This window comes from Triturus cristatus, chromosome 8, assembly GCF_964204655.1.
Source record: "Triturus cristatus chromosome 8, aTriCri1.1, whole genome shotgun sequence".
Taxonomy (NCBI): domain Eukaryota; kingdom Metazoa; phylum Chordata; class Amphibia; order Caudata; family Salamandridae; genus Triturus; species Triturus cristatus.
This window is the reverse complement of record NC_140591.1, coordinates 1,561,305,821-1,561,321,766: the sequence shown is the minus strand read 5'-3', so window position 1 is coordinate 1,561,321,766 and position 15,946 is coordinate 1,561,305,821. Positions and strand designations below refer to the sequence as shown.

At 45.3% G+C, this 15,946-nt stretch overlaps 1 protein-coding gene across 1 annotated transcript in view; it reads right to left on the bottom strand.

Moving 5' to 3' along the window:
* The window catches only part of LOC146806141 (ubiquitin-like), a 103,777-nt gene that overhangs the window by 78,312 nt on the left and 9,519 nt on the right, over nucleotides 1-15,946 (bottom strand). The window contains exon 2 of the mRNA XM_085620587.1: nucleotides 13,013-13,035. Coding sequence (XP_085476713.1) covers nucleotides 13,013-13,035 — 23 coding nt within the window. The remainder of the gene's footprint in view (nucleotides 1-13,012; nucleotides 13,036-15,946) is intronic.

Genomic DNA, 15,946 nt, shown 5'->3' with positions numbered 1-15,946 from the left:
GCCTTGAGACAATTAAGTAATCATAATTGTTATAGCAAGATCTCAAAAAAACAATATAACCAAAGTATATTAGAGTTCTATTCTATGATTGATTATTGGAAGGACAAGGGTATTTTAAGTCAGGATGAACATTAGTATATAAAAGCTGATCATCTGGTTACCCCAACATTTTATCATATTCCTAAGATACATAAAGACAACAAAAGGCCACCAGGTAGACCCATAGTGTCTTCAAAAGGGAGTCTTCTGAAGAACACTTCTATTTTAGTGAATATGATCCTTTGTCCTTTTGTCTATGATTTGGTTTCTTTTGTTAAGGACAGTACTGATTTTATTAGGATGATTGCTAACATTATCAGGGAGGATTTCTTTTTTCTTGTGACTCTAGACATTTCCAGCCTATATACCTGTATTAATCACAGACAGGGAGAAGAAGCTGTGAAAACGTTTCTGAAAACCAGACCGTTAAAATATGCAGAGCATAGTCAGATGATAATTGAATACATGTCATTCTGCTTACTTAACAATATTTTTGGCTTTGGAGATCAATTGTACATCCAGAAGCAGGGTAATGCGATGGACACGTGCTTCGCCCCCAGCTATGCAAGCTTGCTCATTGGCTGGTGGGAAAAGCACGTGGCCTGGGCAGGTACCAATGAGGTCTTGTCACAGAAAATAGCTATTTGGACAAGTTATATCGATGACATATTTTTCGTCTGAACGGGTTCAGGAAATGAGCTAGATGAATATATAGATGAAGTTAACCTACACTTCACCAGAACCATTAGCACACATGAGGTAGCACATCTTGATCTGTTGGTATTTGTTGACAATAATCAACTGAAGACCAATTATTCTGCAAACCCACAGCGGGTAATGCCACACTACACTACACTAGTCAGCACCCATGTTCTCTCGTCAATAACATCCTCTATGGGGAGTGTAATGGTTTCCCCTCCTAGCTACTAGGGATCCCAGAGCATAAGGCCTTTATGGAGAGAGAGACTAGACTTCACCTAGTCCTGTGGTGTTATAGTTCATGACTTTATTACAAGTAAACAGTCCGACAGTCTCTACTCGGAGCAACCAAGGTCAACAAAGCGAGGGGAAACGATGTCCTGAAACTCAATCTTCACGTGGATGGCCTTTTTCCTCGGGCCAGTAGCCCTCCAGTTTCCCAAACAGGACCGCGTCCCCAAAAGGCAAACAGAAAACAGCAACACCATCACTATTCGCACTGTACTTCACTACTTAACTAAGGTGCTCTCCCATCACCAGTATTCTTCTGTTACCGAGAGGCAGTGCAAAGGGGGGGGAGATAAGGGATAAGAAAAGGGGTATCCCGTGAGAGGGTTGTAACTAAGGACGTATGGGTGACCTTTCTTCACTTATGTCAGAGACCCTTTAAACCCTTTCCCGCAAACTGCCTCCAATTTTCCAGAAGTGAACTTGCCCGGGGCTAAGGTCTTCCAGGACCGTAGGGTCTGGTATCACGCCGTCCTATCTCCTCTGGGGATGGCTGGATACGTGCGCAGTGTTTGTTGGGAAATCCTCCCTGTTCGACGCTGGTCCATCTTCCTCGGGTCTCCTGCCAGTTCCTTCTGTCCTCCGGTCTGTTTCCTCGAGTCCTCCAGCTCCCGCTGCCATTCCCTCCTCCAGACTTTCTCCTCCTGCTCCTCGTGTTCTGCCATCTACCGCATCCCTCTCCTTCCGTCTCTTTGCATCCTCGTCCTCTCCCAGTGATGTCATCCCTCCTGCGCAAGTCGTTGCTGCACGGCTAACCTCCCCGTTGAGGTGCATCCATCCAGGCGCCATCTTGCACTTCTCAGCTGTCCCTGCCACGCCACAGTCCATATCACAGGGAGTTACTGCGTCTAAAAAGGAATAGTACGACTAAAGAAGACTACAACACAGCTGCTAAGCAAGCAGTTAGTCGCTTTGCACAAAGAGGCTATCCCCAGAATGTTCTACAGCCAGCAGTAGAAAGGGTCAACCAACAAAAGAGGAAAGAACTCTTAAATGAAATACCACAAGCCAGCAATGAGGATGCCACTAGAATGATACTGACATATTCCACACACTCTGGAGAAATCCGCCAGATTCCAGGAAAGCATTGGAACATTCTTCAGTCAGATGGGGTGATTAGTAAAACTATCACACACCATACGAGCATTACAAATAGGAAGAACATCTCTTTAAAAGATATGTTGGTACATAGTCACTTTAACCAGACAGAGGGCAGTCACTGTAGTGTGAAAGATTTTTAACCCTTCCTCAAATGCAAGGCATGTAAAAGCAGTAAAGTAGTGAAAGAATTTCAGGCTCCAGGCAAGGAACAGATCAGATATATAGCTAAATTGTTGAATTGCAACTCAGATTTTACTGTATATTGTCTGGTGTGCCCGTGCAACCTACGTTACGTGGGAAGCACGATACACCAGACAAAAAACAGAATTTTGGAGCACATGAGTGCTATTACTAAAAAAGACAACAGCTACCTTGTTGCAAAACATTTTGCAGAACACCACAAAAGTGACAGCCAACAGTTGACATTTTTCTGTATAGATCAGTTTAGGCCTGGGCGGTGAATTCCGTTCTGCTTGCGGAATTTGCTGAATTTGGATAATTTCGCATTCCGCGGAGAACGCGGAATAGCCAAAAATTCAGCAATCTGCGGCTTTGCTGAATTTTTTGCTTGTTTGCGCTTTCAAAATGCTTGTTCGCAAGATATTTCCCCCCGAGCATGCAAACAGCATTCGCGAACAGGAAAAAAGCATTGCGAACGGACGGAAGGAGCAATTCCGCGTGTTCGCAGAACTCTGCGTGCTCGCTGAGCTTTTTTACCGTTTCGACGAGCTTTGCGTAGCGCTACTATGCAAATTCCACCCACCCCTAGATCAGGTGTTCCCCCCTGAAGAGAAGAGGTGATAGAATAAGAATATTGAGACAGTTGGAGTCAAAATATATAGTGGATGTGCGAACTCTTAAACCTAATGGCCTGAACTGTGAAGAAGAATTATGGGTTCATGTAGGTTAAGCCAAGCTGTATACATTATGAATATACTATGAATGTACTACGAACGTATTATCAATACTGTAAGAGCATAAAGTAGTATGACCAAAAATATGATACAATAGGAGACAATCAGATGCATATTAGATAGCCCTATGCAGACCCCCCAGGATATTGCGGCATGGATTAGCAAATTTAGCGGCACAAATATGGAAATGTAGCGGCACGAATGTGGAAATTTAGCGGCATTTTTGCGGCACTTTATTTTACTGATAATCATTCATTTTCAGCCTGAAATCAAATGGACCTCCCATGGCGGCTGGCCCTTTACTTCGGTTGTTACAGGGTACATGTTATTTAGTGTTGTTAGCACCATTTTCTTTATTGAGTTTCTCTTGCTGCATGCACCGCATGCCTGGCCTACATTCAGTGCGCCATACGGCCCTCTCCCGACACCCTCCGGGCGCCACGCTTTAGGTTTCAGCACAGCACCTTTAAGACAGAAGAAGAATAAATGAACCAGTTGTTGAAATATGGAAAAACCTGAATTTCTTTTGCTTACACTTACCAAAGGCACTAAAACTTTTTTGTGAAGAGCAGAACCTTGGAAATGTTGCTAGCTCAAAGATTTGACTTCCCCACAAAAAATAAGGTTCTTACTCGAGAATCTGTGAATTGACATTGCAGATGCGATTTGAGGAGGGCCACAGATGCAAGAAAATGTCCGGTCCTTATGAACTGAAGAATTACCTGCAGGGTCATAATTTTGTATGCCACGTTGGGGGTTCAACATTTCACCTCTAGTAAGTCCAAAATCGGTTTGTATTCCCCCGATACCTTCTAAACCAAAAACAAGAGTATAATCTTGTCCACTTCTGGAAGGATGGACTGAAATTGCCTTGTTGTTTAATACATTTTATGTCGACCCAAATTAAAGCTGCTGCTTCTGGGGTTTGTCTGGAAGAGGAGCTGGTTAAAAACAGTCTACTCAGTCTTGCTGAAAGAATAATCTAGAGCTTTATTCAAATCTAGAACCTACATTATATATTTATATATATTCAAATTTATTAATCCGATAATTAGGTTTTGTTATGTGAAATTGCCAAAATTGTGCAATTACACTGGAATAATTAAAATTTAACCCAGACCTGGTCGATGCCAGTGTGAGAGCCACCAGTCATTTCGAATTGCCCTGCAGGTCTGGGAGGTCGAGTCTCAAGCTCCTTTAACCATGCTGTTAAATAATCTCAAAACCAAGAACCATGGTGATGGACGACTCCCAGATCATATCTGCACAGGACCGTGGAGGTTTTGAATCTAGCAACAGGAAAAATACTTGACTGCAAAGGTCCTCATGTCACAGGCCACACCCAATGATCCTTTAAGCAGTTTTAATGGCAGAGTGTAAACCTCTCTGAATGGCTTCTGTCCAGAAATATCACACGGCAATAAAGTAGATGTGTGAGAAATGAACTACCAACGCAGACTGAAGAGATGAGAACTTCACACACTGAGCAGGTGTCTGGCGAAAGGCCTCATCATCGTGTTCAAGTCTACAGCCAACGGCATCCTTTTAGTCGATGGTTGCTAGAAACTAATCAAGACTAAATGTAAATGGCACGACATGTATGTATATTCAGTCTCCTGCCAACTGATTAGCTCCTTCTGTTTTAGGAGAAGACTCGCACACAAACATAGGTATACTCGAGTCACTTGCAGTAAAATCGAACATGCTTGGCCAGAGCCAGCCTTGGTAAAGCACAGGATGCAGGCAGTGGCTGCTGAGTGGGTCTGGTCCCAACTTGCACACACATTTCCATCCTCTGGCAAATTAAAAAGGTGAATTGGAGCCTTCGGGTACAGGAGGGGGAACGCAAGTAATAAGACCTCTGTGGATTTTTGCACTCATACGTGGATTAAACTAGCATAACCCCTTTTCCGGATATCTTAAATACCATGGAAATGGAGGGGCGGACCCCCCCCATACGAAGGAACAATGGTCCAAGTAGACCGGGTGGGAAGGAGGAAACTAAGAGCAAAATGTGGATGAAGGTGTGTACTTAAAGTGCTTCTCTGGAAGTAAGGAAAGCAAGCTCTCTCTCTGCCCCTGTAGACGAAGGCAAAGGCTAGACCCCTTCACCTTAGCAATTGCGCAGCATACACTTGAACTTGTTGATGCAGAGCCAAGACACCCCAGACGGGAATATGGGTAAAACGAGGGGTAGCTGTGCTGTCTGAGGTCCGTGTCCAATCACCACAGGCAGACTGCAAAGGGCACAACCCATCGTGGTTTAGGGTCTCACTGTGGAACCAGCTGGCCCAACTGCAATCCCGGGCACTAAAGGCTGTTCAAATTACTAGGCCCATGCACCTCTATTCATCGGGCAAAAATCTGCAATGCTTTGAAACTGGCAACCTGTCAGTGTGAAGCACTACAAACATCAGCTTCCAAAAGCTGTAATCTCCGGCTTGGCGCTAGATCGGACACATTCTGCCGGGCTTCCACTCAGCTGAAGAGAAATCAGGCTGATGCTTGCATAGTCGTAGAACCCGGGAGAGGTATTTATATCCTCGCCGTGATATTCACCAGAAGACTGTTCAACACTTCCATCAAATTTGACAGTTTAGCATATTCAAAAATAGGTGTGGGGGGGGGAGGGGGAGGGGTTGTGAACAACACTACCAGGAATTTTACAAAGAAAAACGGGATGTGACGGACCGGGTGAGACAAATAATGCGCCTGGAAAACACTCTTGCAAATCAGTAAAGTTGTTAAAATCCGTATTTCATGGTTTCAGTATAGTCAGTCGGTGTTCTTAAAACAAAGTCCAACACAGCATATAAGGGGATATTAGGATGCGAGAGGCCCAGAGATTCTTGTCTCCAGTTTGTTGGATGCAAAAAATCTATTGGATGAATATGGAGGGATGGCATCTTCCAAAATTTTGCGGGCAGTTTTGTAAAAATCGCGGCATTTTTACAAAACTGCCGATTTCGCGATTTTATTGCAAATCGCGAAATCGCGAAATCCTGGAGGGTCTGCCTATGATTTTACCATATGAGTTCCCCTTACTCTGTTAAGTCTTTCCTCCTTTTCCTCTCCTTGTTCTACTCCTCTCTGTTCTATAATTTTCTCTCTTCCCCCATTTGTTCTCACTTATCTATATGAATTTTTTATATATTTGTCTTCATTTTTTTTTTCTTATAAATTGAAGTACTTTTTGATTATATGTTTTTATTATTCACGTCATTATCGATTTACATGAACTATGTGATAAATGGTAACATAATCACATAGTTGATCATTAGGTGGTTTATGTTGACAAAAATTGGGCCCATTTAGGGCTAGATCATTGGTCATTTTGTCCGCTTGCCAACAATTGTTGAGATCCATGAACTGAATTACAGACCATTATAAGGCATTGCCCATTCAGGGCCCAATTTTGATGATATTATTGAGATTATTGATATCAATGATGTCTTAGATATTAATGAAAAATAATTTATTTATTCATATTTATGTTTTTTATATGGATATTTATAGATATTTATTGACATCCATGTACTGATGAGACAGTACACGATGGATTACAGAGAGGAATACTCATTAAGTATGTAGAAAAGGTGTATTCCCCTACCCCCGTGGTGCGTTTTAAGTTGGGGATTGACTCCCCTTGAATCCTGAGGGTCCCTGGGGGTGCAACTAACCCACCAGCTACCTCCATTAAGCGCCACAAAGCTGCGTTGCAGAGAGCTGTAAAAAGGGGCGTGGCCTCAGAACACCTCTCTGTAACGCAGCCCCCTGGCGCATACTGGAGGTTCCTGGTGGGCTAGTTGGCCCCCAGGGACCCCCAGTATTCAAGGGTAATGAATTCCCCAATTTTAAACGCGCCACAGGGCACGTTTGCAGAGTGTTTTTGTGAGGTGGCGGGGCCTAGGGTCGATTGCGTGTCTTTTTGTTTTTGGAATTTTTTTGAATGGGGGGCTGTGTGGCCCCCCTTCCTTTTACTTTTTTGGGGCCCTGGGGACCCCATCTCCCAGGGACTGACCCCCTATTTAAATTAAAAATAATTTATTTACAGGAAGGGAGCCGCGTGGCCCCTCTCCCGTGGCCAATTCCGGGCCCCGGAGACCCCATCCCCTGGGACATGGCCAATTTTTAAAAATATTTTTATGGAGGGGAGCTGCATAGCCCCCCTCCTCAGGCCATTTATGACCCCGGGGACCCCATTCCCCAAGGCCGGTCTGCCTCTTTTTTTTTTGTTGACTGTTTTAATGGGGGAGGGGAGCCGCATGGCCCCCTCCCGGGCCACTTCTGGCCCCGGTGACCCCATCCCCTGGGGCCTGTCCACCTCCATTAGGGACCGTGGGGGGCCCCCAATCCACCCACGGTCCCAGCCGCCTCCCCGCCCCCTGCAGGAGCCGGCATTGCTTTTCCACAAGGGGAGCAGCTAACATGCTGCTCTCCATGTGGAAAAGCAATCTGCTTTGCTTCATTGAAGCGAGAGCAGGTTTCTCTGCTCTCGCTTCAATGAAGCAAAGCAGTTTACAATGACAGGGTGGGAGGCGTGAGGCTTCCGCCCTGTCATTGCAAACTACAGTGTCCCGGGGGTGGGCACCCCGGGACACTGCAGGAGCTGGCCCTGGGGGGGTGGCGGTCCCCAGGGCCATGACAAGGCTCTAGGAGGGGGGCCGTGCGGCCCCGCTCCCACTTAATTTAAAGCCCTGGGGGTGGTGGTCCCCAGGGCTTGGGGGTCTGTAACGGACCCTCTATGTTAAATATTTAGTGCACCGGGGAGGGGACGGCTGAAGCCCCCCACACAGGTTTATTTTTTTTTAAATCCCGGAGGTGGCTGTCACCGGGGCTGCGGTGGGCACTGAGCCCCCCGCATATATTATCACAAAGCCCCAGGGGGTGGCGGTCCCCGGGGCTTGAGCGGGCCTTTGAGCCTCCCACCTATATATATTAAAGCCCCGGGGGTGTCAGTACCGGGCCTGGGGGGGAGCTGAGAGCCCCCCCATAATTCAGTAAAGCCCCAGGGGTGGCGGTCCCCGGGGCTGGGGGTCCCCTCTGGGCCCCCGATTCAAATATGCATGTTGCCCCCAGGACTTGGCCCCCCCGGGGGCTAATTAAAAACGAAGCGCAGAAGCCTGCACTTTAAAAAAAATATATATATATATATACATTGTTGGGCCTTGGGGGTCCTTGTGGGACCCCTGGAGCAGGCCTAGGGGGTCAAGGTGTTTCTACCCTGCCCCTTTTAGCATTTTTTGTGTTTTTTTTCACTGCTTTCTTGTTACCGAGGCACAAGATGGCTGCCAACACTTCCTGGTTTGAAGTGTTGACAGCCAATTAGCATAAAGCTCATGCTGGGGAGGATCCGCGGCCCTAGATATATCTATCTTTTTACTTTTGAATATCTCAGGACCTACTGAACAGATTTAAATCATTTAACCAAAAGGCGTGAGTGTGAGCCAAGGTCTACCGCTTTGCCAAATTTGGTGTAATTCTATTCAGCAGTTCTGGCTGTAGCTGCGACTAACGGTCCCTATGGAAAATTGCATGGGGAAAAAGCGTTTTGGGACCCCCCTTTTTTCTCGGCCCCCGCTAGACGAATCACCCCAAGACTTTAAGGTTAGAAGCGGACTGGAGCAGGTTACGAGTTTTGAAAATTTCGCGCTGATTCGTCAACCGGCGCCAACGCTATTCTAAATAGAATGTTGCGAATTTCCTATGGATAATAGGTCCTAACTATAACTACCTACTGGCAACCGCCAGTAGGTAATGTATATATATATATACATATACATATATATATTAATATTCTTTGTTTCTTTGTTGTAGGAGAGAGGTGAAATAAATATATATATATATATTTTGTGCCATATTAGATTTGCCAGTATATAAAGCTTTCTGCAGCAAATTTACCACTATGTAATGCTTCCTGCAACAAAATACTGAAGCATCACTTATTTGTTGGCTCCGCCACCTTAATTCTGAGGACATCCAGCAGGAGGAGAAGTTCCTACTCATAACATTGTCCAGGGATGCATTACCAGTCGCTCCGTGTTTGCTAGTGTAGCCCTCTCCAGCCCTGCATCATGCTGCCAATATGTGCGGAAGGTGGGTGCTGCATAAAAAAAAACACAAGTACTGCCACAATAATATTGTACAAGATAACCCCATCACAGTTTGTTCAGGTCTTGGCACAAGACTCCTCACATGCACCAAAAAACTTCCAGCCTCTGCCATAACTGTGGGCATAGTAGTTATTTAAAAAAACAAGCAAAACAGGGAGAAAGATATGAAAATTAATAGCAAATTGGTGTAAAAGGGAAACAAAAAAGTAAAAATAATGATGTAAAATGTGAGAGATGAACAGGAATGGGATTGATCAAGTTGGATAAATATGGAAGGAGCGGCCTAGATTTAGAGTGCAGTTTCTTGTTCAAAGTGGAACCACACGTCTGGTGACGTAGTGGACTAATGCATCTACTGTAAGGGTGTGTATTCAACCTCAACCTCATGGTCACAGGTTCAAATACCAGTGTGTCCACTCAGCCTTTCATTCTTCTGAGGTTGATAACATGAGTACCGTTGAGTTGGATAAAAGAAAACATCTGTTAATCAGTGTCAAGAAACCCGTCACCGTGCACCTTACAAATACATGTTGTGTTATGTTACAAGTCATGCTTTTTAAAGTAATTTATTAAATGTGAAATGTGTATTTCATTTTTGGGTGTGAAGCACAAGGAGCAAAATTTAGCATAATTGTTTTGGAAATTTCACATAATTGTGCTAGTGGCAATTACACAAATATCACACACTCCTAATACTCGGTTTCATTATGCAAATGATTTGCTGATTTTTGTCATTTCACTTCCCTCCTTGTCTACTTGCTCTTCATTATGTGTCTTCCATTCTATTCCCCGAAATCGCAATAAAAATGTGTTAAACAGTGTTGGACTTGGCCCTTCTGGCAGGTTCACCCCTGAACTTTTTGCTTTTATTGGTGACCTGGTGGTAGTGATTTTTGGTTTCTGCGCACTTTCCCTGTGTCCCAGAGTAAAGTGCGTGCGCACTCTGAGTGCATGTGGTGAGATAGGCCTGCCCTCCCATAGGAATGCATGGGGAATGTATGTGTCCCTGGTAGTTCCTGATGCGTGGGGTGTGCAGGCTCGAGTTTGGTATGTGCGGACTCGTATGATTGAATGCTGCGCGATGATGTGTGCGGCGTGCATGTACCTAGTGTGGAAGTGCCAATTCTAGAAGTGGGCACTTCTGTGTGCAGTGTGAAATGTGTGCCTTGTCTAGCGATTGGCTGGTTGAGGTCATGTGATGGGCTAGGGAATCCCCAGAGTCAGGATGAGTCACCCAGTGGTAAATGGGGAGATCAGCAGCTAGATGGGTGGGAGGAGTACACCTGGGTCCTGAATAGGGCTGGGTTTTCCCCACACAATGCTGGCTCCACCCCCTGTGGTGCGACTGATGACCCTGGCCTGTTCTCTGTTTAGGGAGAGGGGCTGAGCAAAACAAAGTGCTCAGGAACCAGTTGTAACTGGTTCGCCCCTTCCCTGCACCTTGAGACAAAGGGTTTCACTGTATAAAAAGGGGCTGTGTCCCCTTACAATTTGTTCTCTTGCTGATCCAACTTGAGGGGGGCCTGCGGCTGCTGGGCGCCAGGAGAGACCGCCACTGGGGACTGCCTCCCTGCTGGAGGGCCCTGTGAGCTGGCCCCTGGGCCCAGTCTTTGCCCCCCTGCTTCTGAAGACTTTGCTGGACTTTGGGCTTATTCTCCTCTAAGCACTGGGAGCGCTGTATTTGGATCCATAAAGCGCCTGGGAGCTTTTATTGGCCTTTAGTGCTGAGAGCGCTTTCACTTTTTATCCCTAGCGCTAGGAGCGCTTTATTTCCGGAAGCCGGTGCCCACCCGGCATTTGCCCCGTTCGAAGACTGGTCCTGAAGCCCCCTGGCAGGTGCCCACCCTGCCAGGGACATTGCCGTGGTCATCGGCGGGTGCCCACCCCGCCGTATATTCCTTGCTACGAGGGAGCCTACCCCTCTTATTGCCAAAATCAGGAATCACCGCCATGGCCGGGCTTACCCGAAGTCAGGCAGGCCGAGAACGGGCCTCTGGGACAACCGGAACTTGAAATAGGAGGGCGGGAGCCTACCCCGCCTCCCACCGAAGCATCGCGGCTGCTCTGAGCCCAAGAGCAGGCAGGAGCCTACCCTGCGCCCCGGGGCACTCTGCCTGGAAGAGAAGCAGCGCCGTGACTGCCCCAGCCCCGCCGCGAGAGAAGTGCCGACGAGTGCTGCTGGCCCCGGAGAAGAGAGAATGGAGGCGACACAGGAGTCTCCAGAGCAACAGCCCGGTGAGTGCGGAAGGGCTGGGGGGGACTCCGTGTACGTGCTGGCCGAGCGCAAGTGCGCTGCAACGACGAGGCCTGCATAGTTCGTTTCCCGAGCCCCGTGAGGCTCCAACGTTGGCCCCACTTTTGGTGAAGAGCCGTAAAGGCTCCAACGAAGGGGGCATTCTTAGTTTAGAGCCCAGAGGGAGGCTCCAACATACGGGGGCATTGTGATCTGGCTGAGTCCCTGAGCAGGACTCCAACGTTTTGGGCGACCTCCTTGTTCTCGAGCCCACGAGGCTCCACGGGGGCAGATTAGTTTCAGAGCCCAGCAAGGCTCCAACGTAGGCCATAATTGTTCTAAGGGCCCAGAGGTGCCCAGGCCTCAGTCCCTACAGCTGCCCAGCACTTAGTGGGCAGATGCCACGTTTAGGTTGTGCCCCTGTGCGCATTGGCTTGCGCAGCTTGCGCAATCCTGCCCTGACATTGGGACATAGGGCGTCCTAGCCCCGACAAGGCCAGTTGGCCTAGGGACTGCCACAGGTGGTGGCTAATGTAAGTTTTGCGATATTGTTCCTTTCCTGCACCCCTGAATGTATTTTTATGCGTCATGTGCCTTGTTCTTACACCGCTGAATGTGTTTTTATGCATCATGTGTTTTTCCTTTCCTGCACCTCTGAATGTGTTTTTATGCGTCATGTGCCTTATTCTTACACCGCTGAATGTGTTTTTATGCATCATGTGTTTTCCTTTCCTGCACCTCTGAATGTGTTTTTATGCGTCATGTGCCTTGTCCTTACACCGCTGAATGTATGTTATGCATCATGTGTTTTCCTTCCCAACACCTCTGAATGTGTTGCGATGCATCATGTGTAATGTGCTTAGACCCCCTACAGGTATTGTGGTACTTAGGTGGTTGTTTTCTCCTAGTACAGGTGGTGCTAGTGAGGTCCTGGTTCCCTGCGCAATATTCTCCTAAGGTGGTTAGGGTTGCGTAGGTGGTACTTACCTGTTACCAGTAGCTACTGGTTGTGTGCTATATGTGTTATTTTGTGCTACAGTCATTTTATATCCTAGGTGCTATTTCTACAAAGTGCTAATTCCTGACAGTGGTCCATGTGGCCCTGTCCCCTGTACATATAATCCCTTGTAAATTCTGCACATTGTAAAGTGTGTGTTTTTATCTAATGTGTTTTGGTAATACAAAGGCTATTTTTATATAATACCTTGTGTGGAGTTTCTTTTGTGGTGGGCCTTGGGTGTTGTTGCTGGGTGCGCGCGCAAACGCTTTACACATTGCCTCCGGGATAAGCCTGACTGCTCGTGCCAAGCTACCAAGGGGGTGAGCAGGGGTTATCTTTGGCGTGTAACTCCCCAGCCCTGACTAGAGTGGTGGTTTCTGCCTGGCTTTGGCGCAAGCCCTAGCCAACCAGAAATCGCCATTTCTAACAAACAGTAAAAAACAACCATTTCTAAAGGCAGAGATTGGTGCCTTGATGTAGCCATATCTAGTTCTGTGTCTTAGAAAATTGCAGATAGATCATCCAATGCAGCTCTTTTGGAAATCACATTTTTAATGTAAATTCAGAGAACACTTCAGAAAGCAAACAGTATATAGCAGTAGTTTATTTGTCAAATCATGTTTACCTGTGGATGGATGTCAACAGATTCTATCAAACAAAGAAAAAAAAGGAAACAGACTTAGGCAAGGTTATTGCATATTGTAGTAAGAATATGATTTTTTTCAATATTGAGAACAATCCGATTTGCTGTGCTTTATAAATCCAGATTGATTCATTGTTTGAGAGGGCAGTATTACAAGTTACAAGCACCATTAATGTGAGTTAGTGGGGCCAATCATGGTAAATGGAGTTCTCATTAGCACCATTGGGGCTTCTTTTAAACTGACAAGGAGTATATTAATGTAAATGTCTACCAAGCTACCAGAGAGGACCAAGAAAATATTGTAGGTGCAATAGAGGAGTAGTATATTTAAAGCCACTAATACTAAATCCTTTTGTAATAACATATGTGGACATCTACAAAGGCCAGTGAAGGAGTAGAAGACCAACACAATGAGGGCATACTTAAACCTAGAAGTATTATTTTATAGAGTCTGACTGGGAGGAACCGGGGAGTAACAGAAGAGCAACCATTGAACTCACTGTTAAACCACAAAGCTATTAATGCATGTTATTCACTCAGGATTGCATGGGGCAAGGTTATGGTAGGAAATTATAATGGTGGAAGAGAGATTTTGGTCCAATGCTCTAGCATACTCTAGCAAACACAGAAAGGGAAGATCTCACAGAAAAACACTGTTATTCTTTTGTTCTTTACCTAGTCTTCCGCTGAGTTAGCTACCGTTTATGCATACACATTCAAGATGGCCATCTTGATAGGGGTATTTGTGGAATTTATAATGACTCACAGAGAGGTGGTCCTAACACAAGCAGCACAGCAGCAGTGTGCAGCAGATGGTCCCTCACTAAAATAAAAAGGAAAATAATAAAAAAGAAAAATCAAGCGAAACTGGGCGAAGTTGAAAAATATTTAGTAAGACAATAAAATCATTGGAAGTGCTTCAAGGATAATAAAAATGAAAGCAGTGAAAGGATAAAAACACAACCAATCACATGGTAGAAAGATCAGCTCCCAGAGCAGGACAAGCACAAGAAAAGGAAGGAATGCCATTAAAAAAGGAGGGGTGAACTCCTCAGACAAGAACGTCATCCAATGAGGAGCAAGGGGCTGACCAAAGCCCACTCTATATATATTGTATTGTAGGTCTTGGCCAGCTAAAGCGGTATGTAGGTATAGAACTAAAAATGTGGAGAAAGTTCACTTTGAGGAAACAATTTGTAAATGACGACACAGTTCAGAAATATAACAAATATTTAGTTCACATTCATCCAGGAATGAGCAGCAAAGGCAAGAACCAGAATTTCTTTGGCAAAGAGCACAGGGATTCGTAGGGGGAAATTATTTAAAGGAAGCAAGGATGATAAAAACATTCAACATTAGACTTTTAGGAATTGATGCTGTATGTGGATTCAGAACTATTTGAAGACTGAGGCAGACAGACCACAAGTGTATCTCCTCTGCTGGTGCCTCAAAAATGCATTAAAATCTGATGAGCATTTTACAAATCCACAGTAGTGCAGTAAAGAAATGATCGTTTTCTAAACGAATCAGAGTAAAAAGTACATGGCAGCCTCCAATTGAGGGTCACTTTTAAGTTATGGATACCACTTCGTAGTGCCTGACTACAAATATAGCTGCTCGGGGAACCCTCTCACCCTGTTTGAGCTTTTAAATTTGCAGTACTCTGCATGCTGTGAAATGTGAATACTCACCTATAATGATCAGTGTAACCCTACAAGTTACAGAATGCAAAATGCTGTTGAGAAAACGTGCAGGACTGGCTGAACAAGTCATGCATGATATGGTGCCAATTTCAGCTAAGGGGAGGGAGACACCACATCCAATCGGCCATGAAGAATGACACTCTTCTCAAACATTTTGAGTGTAAGGCAGCCCAATAAACGTTAACTGATGTTGTAACTTGAATTTTTCACTGAATTAGTTTGTCACTGACTTAGATTAGAGGGTTCGGTAGAAAATTAGCATTCATTTAAGGTGTAGACCTTCAAATTCACGATTGCAGATGATGACAACTGAACTTCACTCACAGGTTTTCTCTCTCTTTTCAGTTCTTGTGGGTCTAGTTTGTGCAAAGTTTGCCAAGACTGCTAACAATGCCTTTTGCCCAAGGCTCAGCAGCTTCACCTTTGTGCCCCTGAATCCTCAAAGCATTAACTTAATTCTCATCAGCTCTTGGTTCCACAACCTTTGCTGCAAGTACTTCACAGTGTTTACATGCTCTAAATTTCCATTACCTGGATGGCAGAAGCAGAACACTTTTGAGTTCATTGTGTTGGTGGTCACCTGTTAGGCATCAGCAGATTAATGATGAAGGGCCTTTCTTCCCTGCCATTGAATTATCCTGTATAGTCAGTGAGGCCAACTGAAGTTGGTATAACTTAGATCAGAATGACAAGGCTAAGATTAATGACAAGTAATTGTTTACCAGTGACTAACACAGCCTTTAGTACTCATTACAAAGCAGTTTCCAAATGTGAGAGGTCTGCTACCTGACAGATACTTCAAATGTTGATCCTGATAAGTGGCATAACGGCAGGAGTCAAGCACTACATTCATCACTGTAACTTCTGATCTCTTGTCATTTGTTGTTAAATCTGATGTAAATTATTTTCTTTAGCACTAAACCTACCCCTGGTGCCTCATGAGGAGTAGGGTGGTGTTTAGTGGAGTGCTGTAAACTGGAGTGTAGTAGAGTGGAATGGCATGCCTACTGCACTGTTGGTGGTTAGGGTTAGAAACAGAAGGGCATGTCCTCCCTTCTGCACTATAATCTCTGGTCACTAACCACCGATTTAATTGCAGAGATATGTTAAATAAATAGAGTAAGGCCCTACATCAGCAATGCACCTTGTGTTCACCAGTGAGGAAGTTTTTTTCTAGCAGATCATAAACTTGAATAATAATTTTCAGATGCTA